General features: G+C 34.2%; 2 protein-coding genes across 2 annotated transcripts; one reads left to right on the top strand and one right to left on the bottom strand.

Annotated features, from left to right (window-relative positions):
- The first annotated feature begins 3,547 nt into the window (after window positions 1–3,547).
- LOC6566446 lies at window positions 3,548–6,332 on the top strand. The gene is made up of 6 exons (XM_001993063.3): window positions 3,548–3,725; window positions 3,792–4,133; window positions 4,201–4,483; window positions 4,957–5,195; window positions 5,289–5,954; window positions 6,180–6,332. Exons 1-6 carry the CDS (start codon window positions 3,571–3,573, stop codon window positions 6,280–6,282), a joined length of 1,788 nt encoding a protein of 595 aa, XP_001993099.1. The 5' UTR covers window positions 3,548–3,570; the 3' UTR covers window positions 6,283–6,332.
- A 5,679-nt stretch (window positions 6,333–12,011) lies between these two features.
- LOC6566445 (protein elav) lies at window positions 12,012–18,972 on the bottom strand. Its single transcript, XM_032739205.1, is given in 7 exon segments — window positions 12,012–13,785; window positions 13,849–14,026; window positions 15,131–15,410; window positions 16,693–16,846; window positions 17,310–17,413; window positions 17,484–17,950; window positions 18,955–18,972. Coding segments are annotated over 6 exon segments (2,229 nt in total). The 5' UTR covers window positions 17,935–17,950; window positions 18,955–18,972; the 3' UTR covers window positions 12,012–12,723.
- Window positions 18,973–20,474: the final 1,502 nt, after the last annotated feature.

The raw sequence follows: 20,474 nt of genomic DNA, 5'->3' as shown, positions 1-20,474 counted from the left end.
TTTTATTCCATATTTAAAAAGAAAAGCCAAGCGAACATAAATATGAAAATCGATTACCTTCACGGAAAGTTTGAAATATTTTTGACCATTACTTAGCTAATTTTAAATATAGCAATATCCTTATAATATATTACACTCTCAAAAAAGAGTACCTAGCAGTCGGCAACTTCTATTTCATATATGTAGTTTTAATCGTATTTTTTTTTATTCTTATTTTTTTGCAGTTAATTACTGTAGCTGAAGTTGCAAATGATGCCATAATTATGCGTTACGCGACTGACTAGTTCTATAAATTTGCGAGAGAGTACTTTGCAAAGTACTTGAGGTTTTTTGATTGACTTTCGAATGCAGCCGCTAAACGGTTGAACGCAACATTAAAAGTTCTTCAAAGTCAAACCTCAACAATTGGCCAACAAGTTGTCGCCAAACAAAACTCAACAAATGTTCCTAGAAAAATGCACTTCACAGACATTTAATTAGAATACGGCCAGTGACTGCAGCAGGAACGACTGGAAACGGACTGAATGACTGAGTGGCTTTTGAGTGCATCGGAACGCTGGAAATGGTGACACACTCAACGGCAACAAGGACACAACAAGAAAAACACCGACAACGACAAACGACAGAAACAGACTGAGATTTTGCTGCTGACGAGCGACAATTGTCTTGTCTTCTGGTCATGCTCTTTGGCCGTTGTTATTGTAGGGTATCGCAGTGAAAAACCCGGCGAAAAGGGTCGATTGATGAGCACGAAAGTGGATGTGTCAAATGTTGTGATTGATGTGCAGCTCATTGATTAAGAGCACAGTTGAGACTTGCTTTGATTAGAATCATTATTTATTTATTTAATATTTGCCTGTGGATACACAAAAAATTCGACAACAAAATTCAATTAATGATTACAAATCAATTTTGTAAAAAAAATCAAAGATTCCTGTAGATTTTAAATGCAAAATTGATCAACATTTTGTTGTTGCATGGATCGCGGCAGACCCCGAAAAATCCAATTAGAACAATCAGTTAAGATGCATGCGATATTGAGTTATTAATAAGAGAAATAGAGGACTCTGAATTTACTACATGCTAATGTCAATTGTAATCTTTCTTTTTATTGTAATCTTTTCTCGAAAAAATTCAGACAATGAATATTTAGTAGCAGGTAGGTTTAGGGGGAACAGAAACATAATAAAAATATTTTATTTGGTATTTAGAAATAAATTGATGATTAATAGCACAATTATATGTATTTTTCAAACTAGTCATTGCTTTACAAATCAAACTGCAAGGCAGATACTTGTTCTTTATTTTCTTAATATTTGAATAAATTGTATGCTATACAAAAATTGTTGAGATAATAAATCCCAGTCACTTAATTTAAACTGCACGTAATCGCAACCGTCTTTGGTATTTGAAGATTGCTGGGAATCCACTGTGCGCACTGCTGAGGCCATCTAATTGTCGCTTACATGCACTTCTTGGCTGCAATTGTCAGCGCACTAACTGTAAATGATGTTGCCTCAATGCCTCAATGCACAAGGCTCGCTGCAACTGGCAGCAACTGGCAGCTCCCACACATGATATAGTCGCTTTGAGCTCGGGTTTGGGGTTTGGGGTTTGGTGTTTTTCTGTGTTTTTGACAGGCGCGTTGGTGGCACTAATGTCTTTTTCTTGCTCGTTTGTTTGCCGCACTCAGCCACACTCACACTCACAATTACAATAACAAAACACACACACACAAACACACACACAGAGAGAGACACACACACGCACTTACACATTTGCACGGCTTTGCCCTTTGGCACTTTGTCGATTGACAAACAAAACGAATTGCACGACATCGTCTGTTGCCCTGTGGGAAAAGCGGAAAGTACATATGGGGGGGCGGAGAGCGGAGGGGGGGTGGACAGGTGTGCAGCTAGTACCATCCCCTGCATCTAGATTGTTGGCGTAGTCATGCATACATGTTGGTTACTTCCGTCAAAGTCCTGGCTATTGTTTTGATTGTTTGCCACTGCCGCCTACGCTCCAAGCACTCAAGCACCATAAAAATAAAACCATAAGATGCAGCAATGACAATGCTGGGATTCTGCGACTTTCGCATACCCTGCAATTGGCATTGGGTGTTCTTATTGTGGTGATTTTTGAGTACTTCATCAATTTGTTTGCTATTTTTACCGTTGCTATATGGAATATATATATATATATATATATATATATATAATAACACTTATCTCACATTAAATGCAATTTATTAAATTGCATTGAATTGTGTAAGGAAATAATTATTACAATATATCTTTTGAATAACATGACTTATTAATTGAATAGATTAAATGTAGTTATATGGTATACAAAAAATCTGTTACAGAGGTTTAGATGTAAAACTTCAGCCCTCACAACATAATTATATACACTTCAGCATACCGCATAGGGTATATATATGTATATCATTTTGACATTTGACTTCTCAGTCAGGCAAAGTTTGGAACGATGCCAGCGCAGGTCGCTTATCATTTGCTTTGAGCTATTTGTAATTTTTCCCAAAATATCTTAGACTTTTTGAACTTATTTTATTCAAGAAAAATGCATCTTAAAACAATTTTAAAACAATTCAAGATAAGGCACGGTCACAGACATTTTTAAATCCCATTTATACATTTTAAATATTAATCTCCTTTTTCTAGTTCATTTGAAACAATTTAACTTTTAAGTAAAATTATTGTTACAATTTTTATTTTTTAAATCTTTTAAATTGTGTGGACTGCCTTTTGACTAGATTAAATAGATAAATAAAATGAACGAACTATTTTTCAGAACGTTTTATTGTCTGTCGAATTTTAACTTAAGGCCAGCTAAAGCTATATTAAAAAAGTTTTATTTCAATTGGCAAACCAAATATTTTTTAAGTATTAAATATTATAGTGTACATAAAAATAACTCGTGCAGCTCGTGTTCCTTGAAGATGCTGTTAAGTAAAGAAAATGTGGAAGGATGGTTATTTTTGCTATGAAAGTTGTAAAAATTATGAAATATAAATTGAAAAGGATTTCCTAGCTAACAAACATTTTCAATTTAGGTTCCAATGGAATTTGAAAATGGAATTCATGAATTCTAAAGTGAATAGGATAAATTTGAAGGCATAAATATAGATTTTATCTTTGTTTAAAATACATTTGCATGCAAAAAGATTCGAAATGTGTGTGTGCATAGCACAAGCACCTCACAACCCTCTACAGTTCTAAGGCCCCTAGGTAAAAATAGTGTGTGTGGAAAGCTGACTCGGCTGACTTACATACATACATATGCATGTGCGACTGACCAAATATATGAATATGAATATTTATGTATGAACTTGGGCAACAAATTTGCGCAGGTGCGCCTCGGGGCGTGCTGTGCAAACTTCGAACGGCATTAGAGGAACGTGCTAAGGCCGAGCAACGGAAGCTGTCAAGTGGGGTGGCAACCTTGGTCAAATAAATTTCGAACTCAATTTGAGTTTCGTACTTCTCAAAATCGAAGCAACCTATTGAGTGCTAACACAAATTAAAAAATTTAAAAAAAAAAGAAAACATGAAACAAACACAAACGGGAAAAACTGGAAAATCTCCCTGCACGGGAGTCATTAAGTCAGCGGCAATCTATCAGAAGTTGATGGTGGAAAACCTGACGGTTATCCGATCGCCCTTACTCAAGTTGTACTATTGGGAAAGTTTTGATATAACCGGGTGGGTTACTCGTTGATCACAGTGTAACACCAACCAGCCGAGAACTATAATCGCCCCCCGACACAGCCTCAACAAGAAGCTCCGCTCGAACAAGCAGGAGTCTGAGCATATCCTGTCCGTGCCCGTGCGCCAGATCCAAAGTCCACCACTCAAGATGATGTTCTGGCTGCGGAACATGTCCGGCCAGAAGCTGCAATTGAAACTGAAGCGCATACAGAACTGTCAGTGTCAGCCATTGCAAACTCGCGTCGGGTTCAATCAGTTCCGGCAGCTGTTCCACTGCCCGCATCGCCGGCTCATCCATGTCAGCCAGGAGGTGCTCAATCTGGAGCCAGATGAGGTGCTTCCCCTGTCGGTGACCGCCTATTTCTTTCTCTATGGCGAACACTATCTTACCTATGAGGTCCAGTTAGTATTAGCTACCAAATTCATTCCTTGATCAATTTAATCAATTGAATATCCGTGCTATTGACAGCACTGGCGACAATCGCAAATTTGTGTGGACTTTTAAGTTGGAAATATCGGCGTTTGATCCGGAAAAATGTTTGCTCACCAAGGAACTGCTGCCCATTAACATAAAACACTTCCAGCACATTACTCAGCCGATTTGGGTGCAGAATATAACTATGGCACACCTTTCATTCACATTCTCATCTCGTGAACGCGGCTTGAGGCTGCACAACTCGAATCTAATCGTGCCCAGGCAGAGTGTTTGGCCCCTGCTCGTCGAATATCGACCCGTGGACTATGAAAATGAGGTAAGTTCAAAATTAGGTTATATATATATAAGGATGTGTGCCAGAAGTTGCTGCAAAAGATGTAAATTGTATTCTATGAAAAGTCAATAATCTTTTTACTACTTTTAAGGCTTAAGTAGGAACCAGGGCAAAAGTGAGCAGAAAACAGTAAATTTTTATTAAAAATATGAAGGTGTTCTTAAATTACTATAGCAATCTATTGCAGCTTTTTAGATCTATATTATACCTGCATTTTAGCTTGATAAACATTTGTCTAATACATTTATAAAATCACAAAAAAAAAAAAGAAATGTTTATGAATTTTGTTAGTTGTACTCTACAAAAGAGAAAAGCTTTATCAGCATAGCACAACTGAATGCAAATATAGTATTTATAATTATCATTTTTGAAATACCATAAATATGATAGGAATAGAACAACCCTATTGAATTATTTGATTTTATTTCATTTGTTACCAACTCTTTTCCTGCAAGATCGAAGTGCTGCTCACCTATGAGAGTAACAAGGCGCATTATAAAATAAAGGCACGTGGCGTTATCACAGATGAGAACGAGGTCACCGATATGCCGCTCAAGGACAGGGAGTCTGCGGACTATCTCTATACAATATATCCGAATCGCATTAACTTTGAACTGTGCATCAAAGAGAATCGCACACAGTTGGTGAATGTGCACAACTATGGGCAGAAGTGCATGGAGTTTCGCTGGCAAAAGTAGGTGCCAAGGACTCCGTCTCTCACTCTCTCTATCTGTCTCCATCTCTATCTCTATTTGAATATTTCTATATTCCTTTATTTCACCTCCAGCTACATCATCAGCGATTTCTTTGCGGTTACTTTCGAGCCGAGCATTTTTCGTTTGAAGGGTCACCACTCAAAGCTCTGCGAGATTAGGGTAGCCAGCTATGAGCGCCTCATCTTCTTTCGTCGCATACCCATTGTTCTGGAGGTGCATCGCATTCTGGATGCGGCCACACTGATAGCCAAGGCTGAGCTAACCGAAATCGAGTCCATTGACGATCCCAAGTGGCAGGATGATAGCTACTTGGAGCATGTATTTTTGCAACTCAATATACGCGTCCAAGTTCGGAACCCCAACAACAAGCAGGACGATAACACTGACGATATCATTGACGGCACCTGCATGCCCTGCGGCGGAGTGGGTCTCAATCCGGATGGCGCCGACGACGGCCACACCGAAGAGCAGAAAAAACAGGCGGAGCGTGAGGCAATTGTGAAACGTCTCTCAATGAAGCGCAAACTGAACGCAAATGAAATCATTGAGCTGAGCATGGCCATCGATCATCGTATCACCATATTCGAGAAACTTTTCTGGAAGTATTTATCCAAGTCAAATTTTATGCGCATCAGCCCCGAACGCACACGCGACAAGTTTGACAAGACCTATGACCAGGTGGTAGCTGTGGATCCCATTCCGCAGCCAGTTGTGAATAAAACATTTGTTGACCACAAGTGAGTGCTTTAAAAGACCTAAAGTCGAAGTTCTCCAACTCCATCGACCCATCGAACAATCTCAATATTTTTTTATAGTCAAATTTTGATTGAAGACAAAATTAATTAATATTTCGACGGATAGATATATGGATGAAATAGTCGAAAGGTGTTTTGGTTTAGAGAAATTCGACTGTTTCACTTTTTAAGAATAACATTATTAATGATTTACTTGTGTCCCTATAGCACTATCATGGCCATACTCAGTCGCCTCATGGTGGAGGCTATGAACGATCTGGCCAAGAACTGGGTATTCATACCTCCGGAATATTTTGAACGTAACTCTTAGTTCCACACTTTAACTGCTCAACTGTTCCAAATGCATTACATAAACCCAAAGACCATTGCCTTACCTACTTTGTGGCTGCCACTGCCACTGCCACTGCCACTGCTGCAGCCATCCCAACTGTCCGCACGCTGCATGCCTCTGAAATTTATGTAAGATTTTCGCACAGCACACGCCCAGGCGGACCACAGCTTGCCTTGCTCGCAATTTATGTGTCCACCTGAAAGCACACTACACTTTAAGCAGCTGCAGATAGACACATCGAGCAATAGACAGGCAGAGATAGAGATAGAGAGAGAGAGAGAGAGAGAGCGAGAGCGAGGGAGAAAGACAGAGAGAGATAGAGAAGGAGGCGAGATTTTAAGTCTTCTCACCCAATTTGACAGCATTTTTATGGGGTGCTTACAAATCGAAAAATATGCAACGTTTTCAGTTTTAAACTTTGCACTTTAAGTTGCAGTTCCGCATCTTTTCGGGCAAAAAATTATTAAGAAACCTGAATTTTGAGACAGATATATATATATATATTATTATTTATATATATCTTGTATATTTTGTCTACATTTAATAAATACAAATAAAGCAAATAAGAGTAATTTTTATATTCAGCGTATAAATACACAAAAGATTGAAAATAGATTTAAAAAAAAAGAAAAAAAAACAGAAAAAATCTTTATAGTTAATATATCTGATAACTCTCACTCTAAATCAAACATAATAAGTTAAAACAAAATTTTAAGACACATTTCCTCGAATTAAATTTTCAATTCCAACATATATCATCGCTGTAACAGAATATCTTTTGTAAGGGTACAGATAACTTGTCAAATCTGTGACTCATCCACAATAACAAGATGTTCAGCTTCATCCAAAATTGACAACAATATTCATTGTATGCATTTAGGCTGAAAATAGAAGCTAACCATAAACTACGCATATTGCCAAAGTCTAGTTGTAGCTAAGCTATTTTGATAGGACTAAGAAATTACTTACCAAGCCTGTTTCATATTTATTGATACCATAGATCAGTTTGAACAACCCATGAGTCAAATAACTTTTGGAGACTTTGTTTTAAACACATCATTTCATAGCTTTATTGAATAAATTGTTTGTTTCTTCACTTGTGTTTCGTGTGTGTGTTTTGCTGTTGTAAATTCTCAGAGTAATCCGTAATGAAGTTTAATTGATTCTTAATAAATCTTGCACAGAGTATACCATAAATATGCTATATAAATTTGCTTCGTATTTGTTTTGTTCATATTATTTTTCATTTGTAATTGTTTAAGATAATTGAATGAAAATTCGAAGAAAATTGTTTAAGGTGTGAATGTGTCAGTGTATGGGCGGGCGTGGTAATATTGTCACGCCCCATATGAGAGAATTCGACAGTAATTCAATATATAAATATGCACTTTTAATTAAATTGGAATAATTGTTGTTTCTGTTTTGGTTTTGGTTTTGGTTTTTGTTTTCGTTTTTGACATGATTAAGTTAAGTATTTGCTACTACAATACGATACGACCCACCAATATTTTGACTATGTTTATAACGACGAGAAAAAAACATTGCATAGTTTATATATATCTGGCATAATTAGTATGTTGTCTTCAAGTGCTATATGTAAGCTAAAACCATAGACGATAATACAAATTATTTGAATCCTCTTTAATTTCTTATGCTGAATTAAATATGTCTTTCATTAAATTATGCATAAGTTGAGCTTGAGCTTGAATAAACGGATGCCACTTAAGTTTCCTGTTTCACTAATGCGTTTTTCCTTTTAAGTCAATTTTCAATTTTCAGTAGTTTTCCGTTCGGTTTTGCTGATTATTCTCCATTTCTTCGTTCATTCCAAGTAAGTGGTAATGCAATGTGCTTCGCATTTAACAAGAGTGCTTAAAATTAGTACCTTTGACTAAGTTGTTTTCGACTAAGTTTGGTTTATACATAATTAATTTAATTTATATATTTTGTAGTTTTTCTTTTGCTTTAACATTTAATGCAAACACATAGAGAGAGAGCATCTTTCAATCTTTACTTTACCGATAACATGCACTACGAAATATTTTTTGGATAGATATTTATTCATTGTTAGTTTTTCTTTTTTGCAAATATTTTTACCAAAAGTTGTGTATGTTTTTCTTATAAGAGCAGGAAATGTGAAGGTTCTGCTAAAAAGGAAATTATTTATCTAAATAAAATGCCTATAAAGTACGGAAATATTAAGTTATTCGGATAAATACGAATATCTTTGATACTTGGAATTCTTGAGCAAATTTTAAAATAAATCTCTAAAAAAAAATAGTCTATTTGTAATTTTAAACAAAGCCATAGAAAGATATTTCAATTCTGCCTCGTAGCGGTTACATCGGTTTAGAGAATAATTTCTAGAATCATATTGAAATCAATATCCCATGATATATTTAAAACAAAAATCACTACGGATATTCACAATCATTTTGATTACGGGAAGGTTACTGAAATCAATTTGTTATGCTATGTGAATATTCTAAAAGGCGCCTGCCCCTTCACATCATCATCGACGAGGCTCAATTAAGTTAAGTTTGTCAAACTATGCCCAACAGGCTTGATTAGTATGTGTAGACAATAGCACATCACTTTAAATACTTAGATCAATTCGTTAATGACTTTGTTTTAGCCACAATTTGAAGATTTCGACTATTCAACACTCAATTAAGTAAGTTAGTAGTGAGTTAAAGAGAGAGTAGTGTTTCTGTTTTCTTTGTATTTTCTTTGTATGTATGTACGAGAGACATTTAAAGAGAGCACTGCAAGTGCCGGAAACAGTCCCAAATGCGGTTCCGGTTCCGGTTTCGCCTGCAGGCCATGCACAACCTTTTTGGTTTCAAACGCGAATGTGCCTCGAAACGACGAACAACGAACTTAACGATCGATTTGATCGCCAGATCTTTGACTATATACATATATACATATATATATACATGCGTATATATATACATATATATATATATATATATATGTATATATGTATGCACTATCCTTATTTTTTGGTGTAAAAGTATAAAAGTGTACCATATTTAAACGTCGACTGTTTCGCGTTTTGACCTTTGTTTCGATTTTTGTTTAGTTAAAATTTGTGGTAACTTTTTCGTATCTTTTATTATAGATTTCATTATCATGCTCTTTTCGTTATTTTCGTTTTCAAGATATGCGCTTTGTTTTCTGTTCATCGTTCATCTTCTTTAAATGTTAACATTATTGCGTTTTTTATGTAAAAATTATAAAGTTGCTCGTTTTTAGTTGGTTTCCTTTTTCTTTTTCTTTTTGTTTTCTTTTGTTTTAGTCTTTTTTGCATTAGTTTAACTTTTGTTATCAGATCCTATGCGGTTTGTCATTACGTATTCATCATTTTTCTTGTTGTTTTTTTTTTTTTGGTTTTTTTGTTTTGTATATTATTGTGCGGTGTTTTTGTTCGTTACCAATACCGTTAAATATATAATATGTATATATAATATAATATATTGTATATATAGTACTCATGTATATGTTTAAATTTTTAAAATACTTTCTTGGTTTTTTTTTTTGTTGTTTGTTTTCTTTCTTGGTTTTTTGTTTTTGAATTATTTATAAAACATTTTCGTCTTAAAAAATGTATATAATCGATTGCTTTTAGTTGTTGTTCTTTTTGTTGCTATACTTGTTATCATTAATTAATTGCATTACGCATTCTGCACTCAGTTTTTTCCTAATTCAGATCGCACATGCACAAAAATGTGTGTGTGGCTGATTATAAAAAACGGTTTGCTTGGTGTTTTCTTCTTGTAGTGTTTTCTTTTTCTTCTTCTTGAACTTGAACTTGCTTCGAGTGTTAACTGGAAGTTGCTGTTCATATAAATCGCATAAAAGCAATGATTTTCTTCTTTTGTTTTTTATTAAATCTTTTTCAGTCAAGCATTTGCGCATGAATATATGGGTAGGCTATGTGAGTGTTTCGAGTGATTGGAACGAATGATTCGATTTAATCACATCGTGTATGTAGTACGTATTTATGTATGTATGTTTCAGTGTTTCAGTTTTTCAGTGGAAATAAGCCGTTTAGCTCTCTACAAATATTAGGGGCTATGGCATTATGCGCTGGGCCTATGCACTACACACATACATATATACTTAATAATCGTTATCGTAAATATACATACATTCACATATGTATACATATATATATATAAATATATATACATATACATATATAATTTGTTGTGTTTTTAAATACTTTTTAAATAGTTGCAATAAATTTACTTGACGTATACATGAAAGTGTCTTTTTGTGGCCTATGCCATGAGTTAATATGTTTTTATAATAAATTTTCTGGTATGTATATGTATATGTATAAACATTTAAAATTTGCAATACACAACATCAATATATTGTTAATCATATATAATATACTTTTCTTGTTGTTGTTCTTTTGTTGTTTGTTGTTTTTTGTTTTTTTTTTTTTTTTGTTCATAAATAGTTATAGATTTTATAAAGTTAATATATATATATAGCATAGTTTAATGTGTTTTAACATTGTGAATGGTTTAGGCTTGACTTACGCACAGGAAATGAGTGTTACAAAAAACTGAATAGGCAATTAATTATACGAGTATGAATATATGTGAATAAATAGTTTCCCATTTCCCGCTTAATTGTGAATGCAAAAGTACAAGGATTTAATCAAATATAACAATTGAATTGTAAACATAAAGTGATCATATTTTAACAAGACCTTTTTATTTTTGATATAAGGGAATAGTACATTTAGCTAGTTTTACAAGGAAATCTCTCAAGCACCATGTTTTCATTTTATAGAAGTTTGATCATACTCTTTCCATTTGTTGCCTTTTTCCTCACGTGGCCCATTAAATGCATGTATAATTTTTGTCAAAACATTTCAACGTTTCTTCATTTCTTTGCCATCACTATTACGTAAATTGTTTCACTCTTTTGAGAATGGTTCTTTTGCATACAAATTTGTTTTTTTTTTTTTTTGTTCTTTTCTTTTCTTTGTTTAATATTTAATTTGGCGATTTGGTTTGCTTTCATTGTCTGTTCCATTATTATTGCTGTTTTGTTTGTTTCTTGAAACAAATTCGCTTTGCTGAAACGCATTTTGTCAAATTTGTATCTTACGTACTTTTTACTTTGGTTTAAGTTAAGTTTTTATCTTCATTCTTGGGAGGGAATTTGTTGTTGTTAGAGTTTTTCTTGAATTTCTTAGATTTTTCGAATGGCGTGCACATATATTTTTAGCTGGTATTGGTTTTTTTTTCTTTAAAACTTGTTATTTATTGATTTGTTTTTAAACATTTTTATTATAGCATTTTTTTTTTGTGTGTTATGATTATGTTCTTTAGTTGCCTTGTATTATTATGTTTTAATTCATTTATTTTTATTTATTTTTTTTTTGATTGGTGTTTTGCTTTAAATTTTTCTTAAACATTTATTCGTTGTATTCGAAAAATTCTCTGTGTGTTTAGCTCTTGTTTAGTTTACCGATTTGTAATTTGTTGTTGCACATTCGATTTCTTTACTGCTGCTCGTCAGGATATATTTTGAAATTGGTTAAAACAGTTGAAAAGTGGACAAGTTGCAAAACATGACAATGATTGGGTGATGGTTAATAATTTTAAAATTGAATAATTTCAAATAAATTGTCTATAAGTATATTTTAATGTATACGATCTTTATTTTAATTATGAGTTACACAATTACTCGTATATATAATAAGTAGATATATATATATATATATAAACATATCGTGAAAATGTGTCGTTGTTTTCAAATGTTTCCGACTCTATGCCAAACGTTAAACAAATACGTATTTCAGTTCTGTTGGGCATGTATTATTTATCAATAGGCTTAAATATTTTCTTATTTCTTTTTTTTCTTTTCTTTTTTTGTTTTGTTTTGTTTGTTCTGTTTGTCATGACTTGGTGGATTGGCCTTACAGTTTTATTCGTATTGCCAAATCTTTTAAACTACTTCTAGAACATGCTGCTTTCGTCAAACAAAAACTTAACCTTATATTTTTTTTGGTAGCATTGTTTTCTTTTCTAGAGACGACTAAAGTTTGCTTAGAGTGCAAAATGAAACAAGAATTGTTAAATATGTTTGTTATATTATAAAATATAAATATATAGAAAAATATAATGGCAAAGCATTGCCGGTTTGTCAGTATCAAAAAAAAAAAAGAAAATAAAATACAAAAAAAAAAAACAATATGAAAAACTGAAAGAAAAAAAACAATTCAGAATACGTAACTGCTTAAAAAACTAAAACTCGTTTAACTTCAAATAACAATGGCAAAACGTAAATATATATCATAAATATGTATCATATTTTAAAGGTTTGAATTACGAAAAAGTAAGTACACAATAAATGAGTAATGAATAATGAATGAATAAATTAAAGTAAATTCAATTAAAAGAACCAATTTGACCAGTGTGATGGCATAAATGAGGATTGATAGTTGTTGTTGTTGTTATTGCTGCTGTTGTTGTTGTTGTTCTTGTTGCCAGCAGCTGCTGCTGTTGTGCTGCTCAAAGCACTGTGTGTGTTGCCAGCTGCATTTCGTGCCACATTGGAGCCGCTAGCTGCATTGCTGCTACTGTTGTTGTTATGATTTTGCGATGCGGCAGCGCCACCACCCCCAGTTGCACTATTGGCCACATTCGTAAGGAACTGTGCAAATTCCTGCTGCAGTTGCAGCTGCTGTTGCAGCAGCTCGAAATGATTTTGTGGCTTATTGTAAATGAATTTCGTGGAAGTTTTTAAAATGCTGCTTGAGCTGGATGCAGTGGCGCCACCCTCATGGGACGAGGTGTTATTGTTGCTATTGTTGTGATAACTGTTGTTGCCGCTGCTGATGCCATTGCTGGTAAATGTTGTTGCTGTGTTGTTGTTGTTGCTACAACTGTTGCCCTTTGTGGTAAGTTTGCTCTGGCGATTGTTCGCAGTTGCTGATAGTCCTGATGTTGTTGCTGTTGCAGTTGCCTTTGTTGCAGCTGCCAAAAGTGGCTGAGTGTGTCTGTTGTTGCTACTGCTGCTGCTGCTGCAGCTTGTCGTTGTGTGCTGCTTTTGTTTGCTAGTGTTGCAAGTGTTGCTAGTGTTGCTGTTGTGCTGTCTGTTGTGGTTGCTGTTGTGATTCGCATGTTTGCCAAACTGGTCGTAGGCAGCAATAGTGTTGCCGTTGTTGCCATGGTTGTTATTATGATTGTGATTATTGTAGTTGTTGTTGTTATGATTGAGCACCAAACTATTGGCAGCCAGCGCCGCTGCCGCCGCATTGGCATTGACAACAGCAGCCAACTTGGTTAATAATTACGTTTGCTTATTTTTGTTGGTCTTAAAGCTGACCTGAAGTACCCGATTGCCCAGCGTGTAGCCATTCAGCGATTGTATGGCCAGCACAGCCTCCTCGTAGTTGGTCATGGTCACAAAGCCAAAGCCCTTGCACTTGTTGCTCTGCAAATCGCGTATGACCTGCACAGGTAGAAAAGAAATTAATTCGCAGGCTAACGCAATTTACTTGACACTTGAGCGCACCTTAACGGATTGCACGGCACCAAATGGCCCAAACAGCTGCCACAGCACATTCTCCTCGGTCTCCGGCGCCAGATTATAGACGAAAATGCACCAACCCGAACTGGTTATGGTATTGCCCTGGATCATGCCATTGGTAATAAGATCACTTGCCAGCGGCGAATAGCGTGAAATCACAGAGCTAGAAAACCAAATGCACAACAAACATATATTTAAACAAACTAATTGATTAATATTCATTAAAGAAGTGAGAGAGCGCTTAACTCTGCTTTATGCTTTGATCGGAAAACCTTATTACTAAGCAGCTAATGCTTAACACATATTTGATTTGGATGGATTTTTTCTAGGTTGTCTTTATCCCAGATTTATGATATAAACGATTTTGTATTTATTTTTAATTTATGTTTAAATTTCTCTCTTAATCTATATAAATTACTTTGTAATTTAAAATTTAAAGTTTCTAAACGCCTTTTTAATACTTGTCAACTGTTTGAAGTGCACATTAAATAAATACATTTAAAACAATTAAACAACAGAATTTATTTTCTATTCTCTACTGTATCTTCTCACTTTGCCATGGGTCTTCTTCAACACCCTCTCAAAAACCTCTCAAGGGAGAGCTGAGATAGTGTTTTTCCTCCCTTTCCACTTACATTAATCGAATCCAATAAATATTAATACTATTTTTGGCCGATTTAATAAATTCTATTCGATTATTAAACACTTTTTGAGTTGCTTCTTTTCTGATTTAAGACCAACTAATTTAAAATAATTAATTTTCAAATAAGATAATTTTATCTAAGCTCAAAACTGCTTTAAAATAACCAATAAATACTTAACGCGGAGCCTTATAAAATTAATCTCAAAAAATAAATAGCGCAAAATTTGAGAAAATCTGCCCGAAAACTAGAAAAAGGTTCCCAAAAAATGAATTAGGCTTCTTTTGTATTTTTCAATAATATATTTTATACAAATAAGAAATATTCTTCAAAAGTAGAAATGCAAAACCCTATTTAAAAATGAAATGCTCTCTAAGAAGATCTTTAAATACTAATGCTTGTTAATAATATATGTTGCTTATAAAGCTAATGTTGGAGCTCATATGAAATACACTGGAAATTAAACATATTTTTCCAAATTTTCGAAAAATGTGCCCTGGACTTAAGAAATAAAGTTTCTTAATAATAAAGTGAGTTATCCCCTGGATAAAAAAAAGTGTGATGATTTTCTAAAATGTAGAGCGATTTGTTTTTTCTGAGTGTAGGCCATTACTTGCTGTGCTAACCTGTAACGGCCCGCGTTGGGATGAATGGCGGCAGCAGCGGCTGCTGCAGCAGCACCGGCGGCTGCATTCGCTGGGAAGGCGCGTCCGCCCCGAGTATTTTGTGGCGCTATGTAGGCGGCGAGGGGTTGCATGCTGTTCTTGTTGCTGCTCGGATTGTTGGCAAACTTAACGGTTATCGGTTCGGTGGAATTCTTCGGTGTGGTACCGTTTAGCTCCTTGATGGCGCGATCAGCCTCAAAGCGCTGATCGAAGCGTATGAAGCCAACGCCCTTGGAGAGACCTAAACGCATGAACAGAAGAAAATTGCAAAGAAACCAAAACTCATTCAATATATAAAATTCACATCAAGGAAGAACGAACAGCAAACAAATGCGAATGAAAATGCAATTTGCAGCGAGATTTTATCATTTTGGTGTACAAAGCAAAGCAAAAAAACACGAAAACGGGCAAATCCGAATCGAACAATCATAAAATATATATCCAAGTAGAATGTTACTCATACATACTGTCAGTGTCTTCGTCGTGCGCTTCTTTTCGTAATTTGTTTATTGGTTGTTTGTGTATTTGGTTGTTTTGGTGTGACGTTAACGAAATGAAAATAAAAATGCATTAGTACAAAATGAAAACATAATATGTAATAATCAAAATATTCCACAATAAAATAACATCAAATAAAATAGACATTTAAGAAATGATAGTCGTACATGCTCAACGAGAAATTACCTTCAATACATTTATATGTTAAAATATCAGCGGATTTAAGGCTTAAGAACCCATAGTGTTTTACCTAGTCGAGTCAATTCATTCAGGTTTTAACATAATTTGATGATTTCGTTTTACTTAGATCAATGAATATTTCATATTTGATTTGAACAATTAAGAATCATTTTTCCATTGTTTTATGTTTGCTTTTGTTCAAAATGGCAACAACACACTCAAAAAAAACAACACCAAAAACTGAAGAAAATGGAAAACAAATCAAGTTTTGCTATTGAAACGATGCCAAGCAATGTGCAAATGAGAAATTGATGAATGGCGATTTAAACAGCTAAAACAAAAGTAAAAACCTACCCGCTGCATGTTCATCTTATTGGTTTATATTTGGTGTTTGTTTCGAGTTTGATAAATACATGAAAAATAAAACAAGATCGTAAACAAATTTTGCATTATTGAATAAATGTCAACTTATAACCAATTTGGCGCCAACAAAACGAACTGTGAAATAAATTGTGCGCGCTAAGGCAAAAATAATGCCAGTCTCACTGAACACTGGACACAGAAAGAATAAACTATTATTTAATGTAATTGAATATTATAAATAATAAGAAATATGTGAGACATGCTAGAATATGCTAGAAGTGAGCCAGTAGTAGTTATACTTGCAGTTCGCCTAGAAAGTGTTTTAGATCCTTTCAATGTTTAATAATAGTTTTAAATTCAATTTACGCGGAAATAATATACTAATAATTTTCGAAAAAAATAAAATAAAATAAACGCGAATCTATAGCATGGACATGCCATAACTAATATAGAGGTTAAGAAGTCACACGACTTGAACTCACCAGTGATATTATCACAAAGTATACGCGAAGTTATAATTTTGCCGAATGGACTGAACAATGATTCCAAATCGGACTGTGTCATATTCTTTGGAAGACCCGATACATATAAATTGGCGCCCTTGATACTCTCCGAGCTCGGTCGCGCAATGGAGACCTAAATCAGAGTCAAATTAAATATGTCCAATCAAATATAATCATTATTAATAATTAGTATATTATTTAAACATCATTTAAGGTATTCACAATAGATGATGACCTCTTAAAAAACAAGTGAAAATGCAGCTAATTTTGAAAGAAAGAAAGAATTTGTTCAAATAAATAACATGAGCTTGATTTAGATTTAGTTACAAACCAAAAACATCAATTGTATGTCTATGGAGTATTATAAATACCATAGAAAACAATATTGATGCCATACCATATTGAATCTCACATTCTGCTTTCAACATTAGTGTAAACTAATAAATCAGGTATTTGTTTCCAATAATGTCAGCACTGAAGATATTTACTCTCAACTTCGATCAATGATGGTATGTATTTTAACTGTAAAAGTCAAAGAAAAGGTTCGACCGGGTCGTCTGTGAATACTGTGAATACCCTTTATTTGTGAAGCTCACTTTTATGGTTTTGTTCTGTAGACGAAGACCGTTGAGTGCGTTGATCGCCTTCTCTGCATCCTCTTGCTTGACATAGTTCACAAAGCCATAGCCCAAACTTTGACCTAAGCGAAACGAATGGAAGAATACAACAATAAACAGAGTATCAATCAGTCGTTCAAGTCGGCGACTCACCTGTAACCTTATCGCGTATCAACTTGCAGCTCTCCACCTCACCAAAGCTGACGAACAACGATCTTATCTCGTCCTGTGACATTGTCTGCGGCAAATAATTCACAATCAAATTCGTTTTGGGATCCGGTTCGTTGTTGTTGTTGTTGTTGTTATTATTATTATTGTTGTTGTTATTATTGTTTGTGGCTGCAGTGTTGTTGTTGTTGTTGTTGTTATTGCTGTTGTTGTTATTATTGTTGGCTGCAGTATTGTTGACAATTGCTGCCGGAGCAGCAGCAGCAGCAGCAGCAGCAGCGACTGCAGTTGCCGCCGAACTCGCACCACCATTCTGTTGCGCCTGATTGTTAGCCACGCCGCCAGTGGTGGCGCCACCGGCTGCTGCCGTTCCACTGCCTGTGCCACTTGCCGATTGCAGCTGCTGCTGTTGCACCACTGTCTGACCCTCAACCATGTTGTTGCCGCTGATGCTGTCACAATAAGTGGTATGAAAATCAATTTAATTCTATTTACATTTGAATATTGAAAAATAAATACAACAAAAATAGAACCATCATAATAAAAATATCTGTCACTGTTAAAGATAACTGAAACAGAAGTCATTAATACAAGCTCTTAACTGATAATAGTGCTATTTTTTTATATCAATCATTAAATAATGCAAAATAAATATTGATTTTATCGGAATTCATGTCCCAACTAAACTTTACTTAGGATATTAATGATGCAGACAACAATTATGTTGAATACACTTTATAATTGTAATAAATATTTATATCTCTATATTAATACTATATATAAGAGCTTATTTGGATGGAGCTGTATGATTTGTTTCTATCCGATTTAATACTGGCTGCATAGCTAAATAAATTTTAAAAATGTCAATTGAAGTTGTGTGGTCAAAAGCTGTATTCTTTTCAAAAAGAAAGCCAAACAAACTTAATTTACGTACAATAAATTGAAAACGGGTTTAACACTAATGAATACCATCCAATAACAAATATCTATAGATATTATATTAAATATATTTATGACTGGTAGAACTAACTACAAATCTGCCAAGATCTTCTTTACTTTACTAAATACAAGCTGAGTTCGTGAAAATGTTGATCAGATCCATTAGGTAAAGTTTAGTTGAGGAATAAAGGAAAAAACAGATGATTGTAGGATTAAGTGAAAAATTTTACTGCTTTCTTCTTTTCAAAAGAAAATTAAACGTGAAGTGTTAAGTAGAGTTCTTTTTAAGATAATACTGATGTGACGTGTTTTTTCCAATCTGCAATCAAAAATAATTATAAATTATCATCAGTAAAATCTCAATACAGATATATGCATATATAGATATATATATAGATATATATATATAATACTCACCTTAGAACGCACGACGCACGGTACGGGCAAACGGAAGTGGAAAACAGAAATTGATTTAGGTTAAAGCTTTTACTATAGCTTTGTTATGCTGAGTACCCACTACGTATACGTTATATGTGTGTCCGAAAGTTAACTGCAACGAAGAATAGTGCAATAAAAATCAATTATTTTAATTCAATTTAAACTTGATGCAACAGCAAACGTCAAAAAAGAACAACAATAAAAACAACAGCAGCCAATGTGCTTAACCTATATTTAATGAAACCGTGGAAATGTCATCGTTGAACCGTGGTCTATTTGCAGTTGTTGTTACTACTACTGCCGTTGTGGCCCATTTTTCCATATTTCCATTTTCAGCTGCTAGATGCGGACTTGACAAATACTAGATCCGAAAGCTGACAGAAAAATCGATGTAATTCAAATGACGCATTGGCTAATTGGCGACGGGGACAGAGGGTCAGCGGTAATGCAAATAGTTTTGCAATTAAAACAGGTCAAAGGCAGAAGCGGATAATCTGCAACTGGCAAGCAGACACTGTGACAACTGTGGCAACACTATGGCCAACTGAGAAACTACCCTTAACAGAGTTGCCATCTTTATTGATCAACGCATTCAGCCGTAAAGCAGTATAGCTAAGAGAGCTCAATTTATCACAGTAGTTTCCTTTTTTAAAGGGTGTTTCAAAGGATCTGACATTTGAATAAATGTAAATTTTTGCTCAACATGTATTATTCTACTATGCTGCAGTCAGTAATGTCCGACTGGAATTTTCTCACTGATTTGTTCAAACCATTACGTACCCGAATCAGAATCAGAAAAGGATTCTAGATTCAGTTCGATTTGACAGCCTGTAACTGATAATGCAATAATAGAAAATATTTTAAAACGTATCCATATTTAAAAGAAATGCTGACAGTTTTGAAATATACAAATTAAAATTAATTACTGAATAAAAGAAATCGTTAGCAACGATCGAGGAAACAATTTATAAATTTATTTATTTATGACTTCCAATTGAATGACTTTGAATTGTTAAGAATCCTTTTTGTATTGCATCATTATATTTTCAGAGAATATTATCATTTTGTTGTATCTTATTGCAAAACGTGTATATAAAATATTCTTGATCAGCATAAATAGCCGATTCGATATAGCCATGACCACCTGTATGTAAATTATTCTGTCAGTTTTGATAATATCGGGATAGAAGTAGAGTAGTATTTTCACTGGACAAACATATGCTGACAGTAGTTGCCCATTGAATTTGTAAAATACGAATACTTGTGACTCAGCAAGTTTTTTTTTTTTTTTTTGCCAACTAGATAATGCTGCTCTCTTTATCGTTTGGCTAAAAACACAACGGTAAATCTGTTGACTTGTTTGGTTTTTTTTTTTTAATTCGATGAAAGTCAGCCAACGATCATAAATAATTATAATACATTTATAACTTATGAGTGACTCTAGCTTCTAAATGGCGTAATATTTGTGGTGTTATCGATCTGCACTTATCGTTGTTATCGATTTTACAGCCCCCAGTGGGCTTTTACTTTAGAAGAACATGTATTCCAAATTTCGAGTTTAGAGTCTTTTAACTTCGATATCAGAGACAGAGAAAAACA

The sequence above is a fragment of the Drosophila grimshawi genome, unplaced genomic scaffold (assembly GCF_018153295.1).
Source record: "Drosophila grimshawi isolate 15287-2541.00 unplaced genomic scaffold, ASM1815329v1 contig_1377, whole genome shotgun sequence".
NCBI lineage: Eukaryota > Metazoa > Arthropoda > Insecta > Diptera > Drosophilidae > Drosophila > Drosophila grimshawi.
Note: the sequence above shows the minus strand (reverse complement) of the source record. Positions and strands in the feature narration are given on the sequence as shown.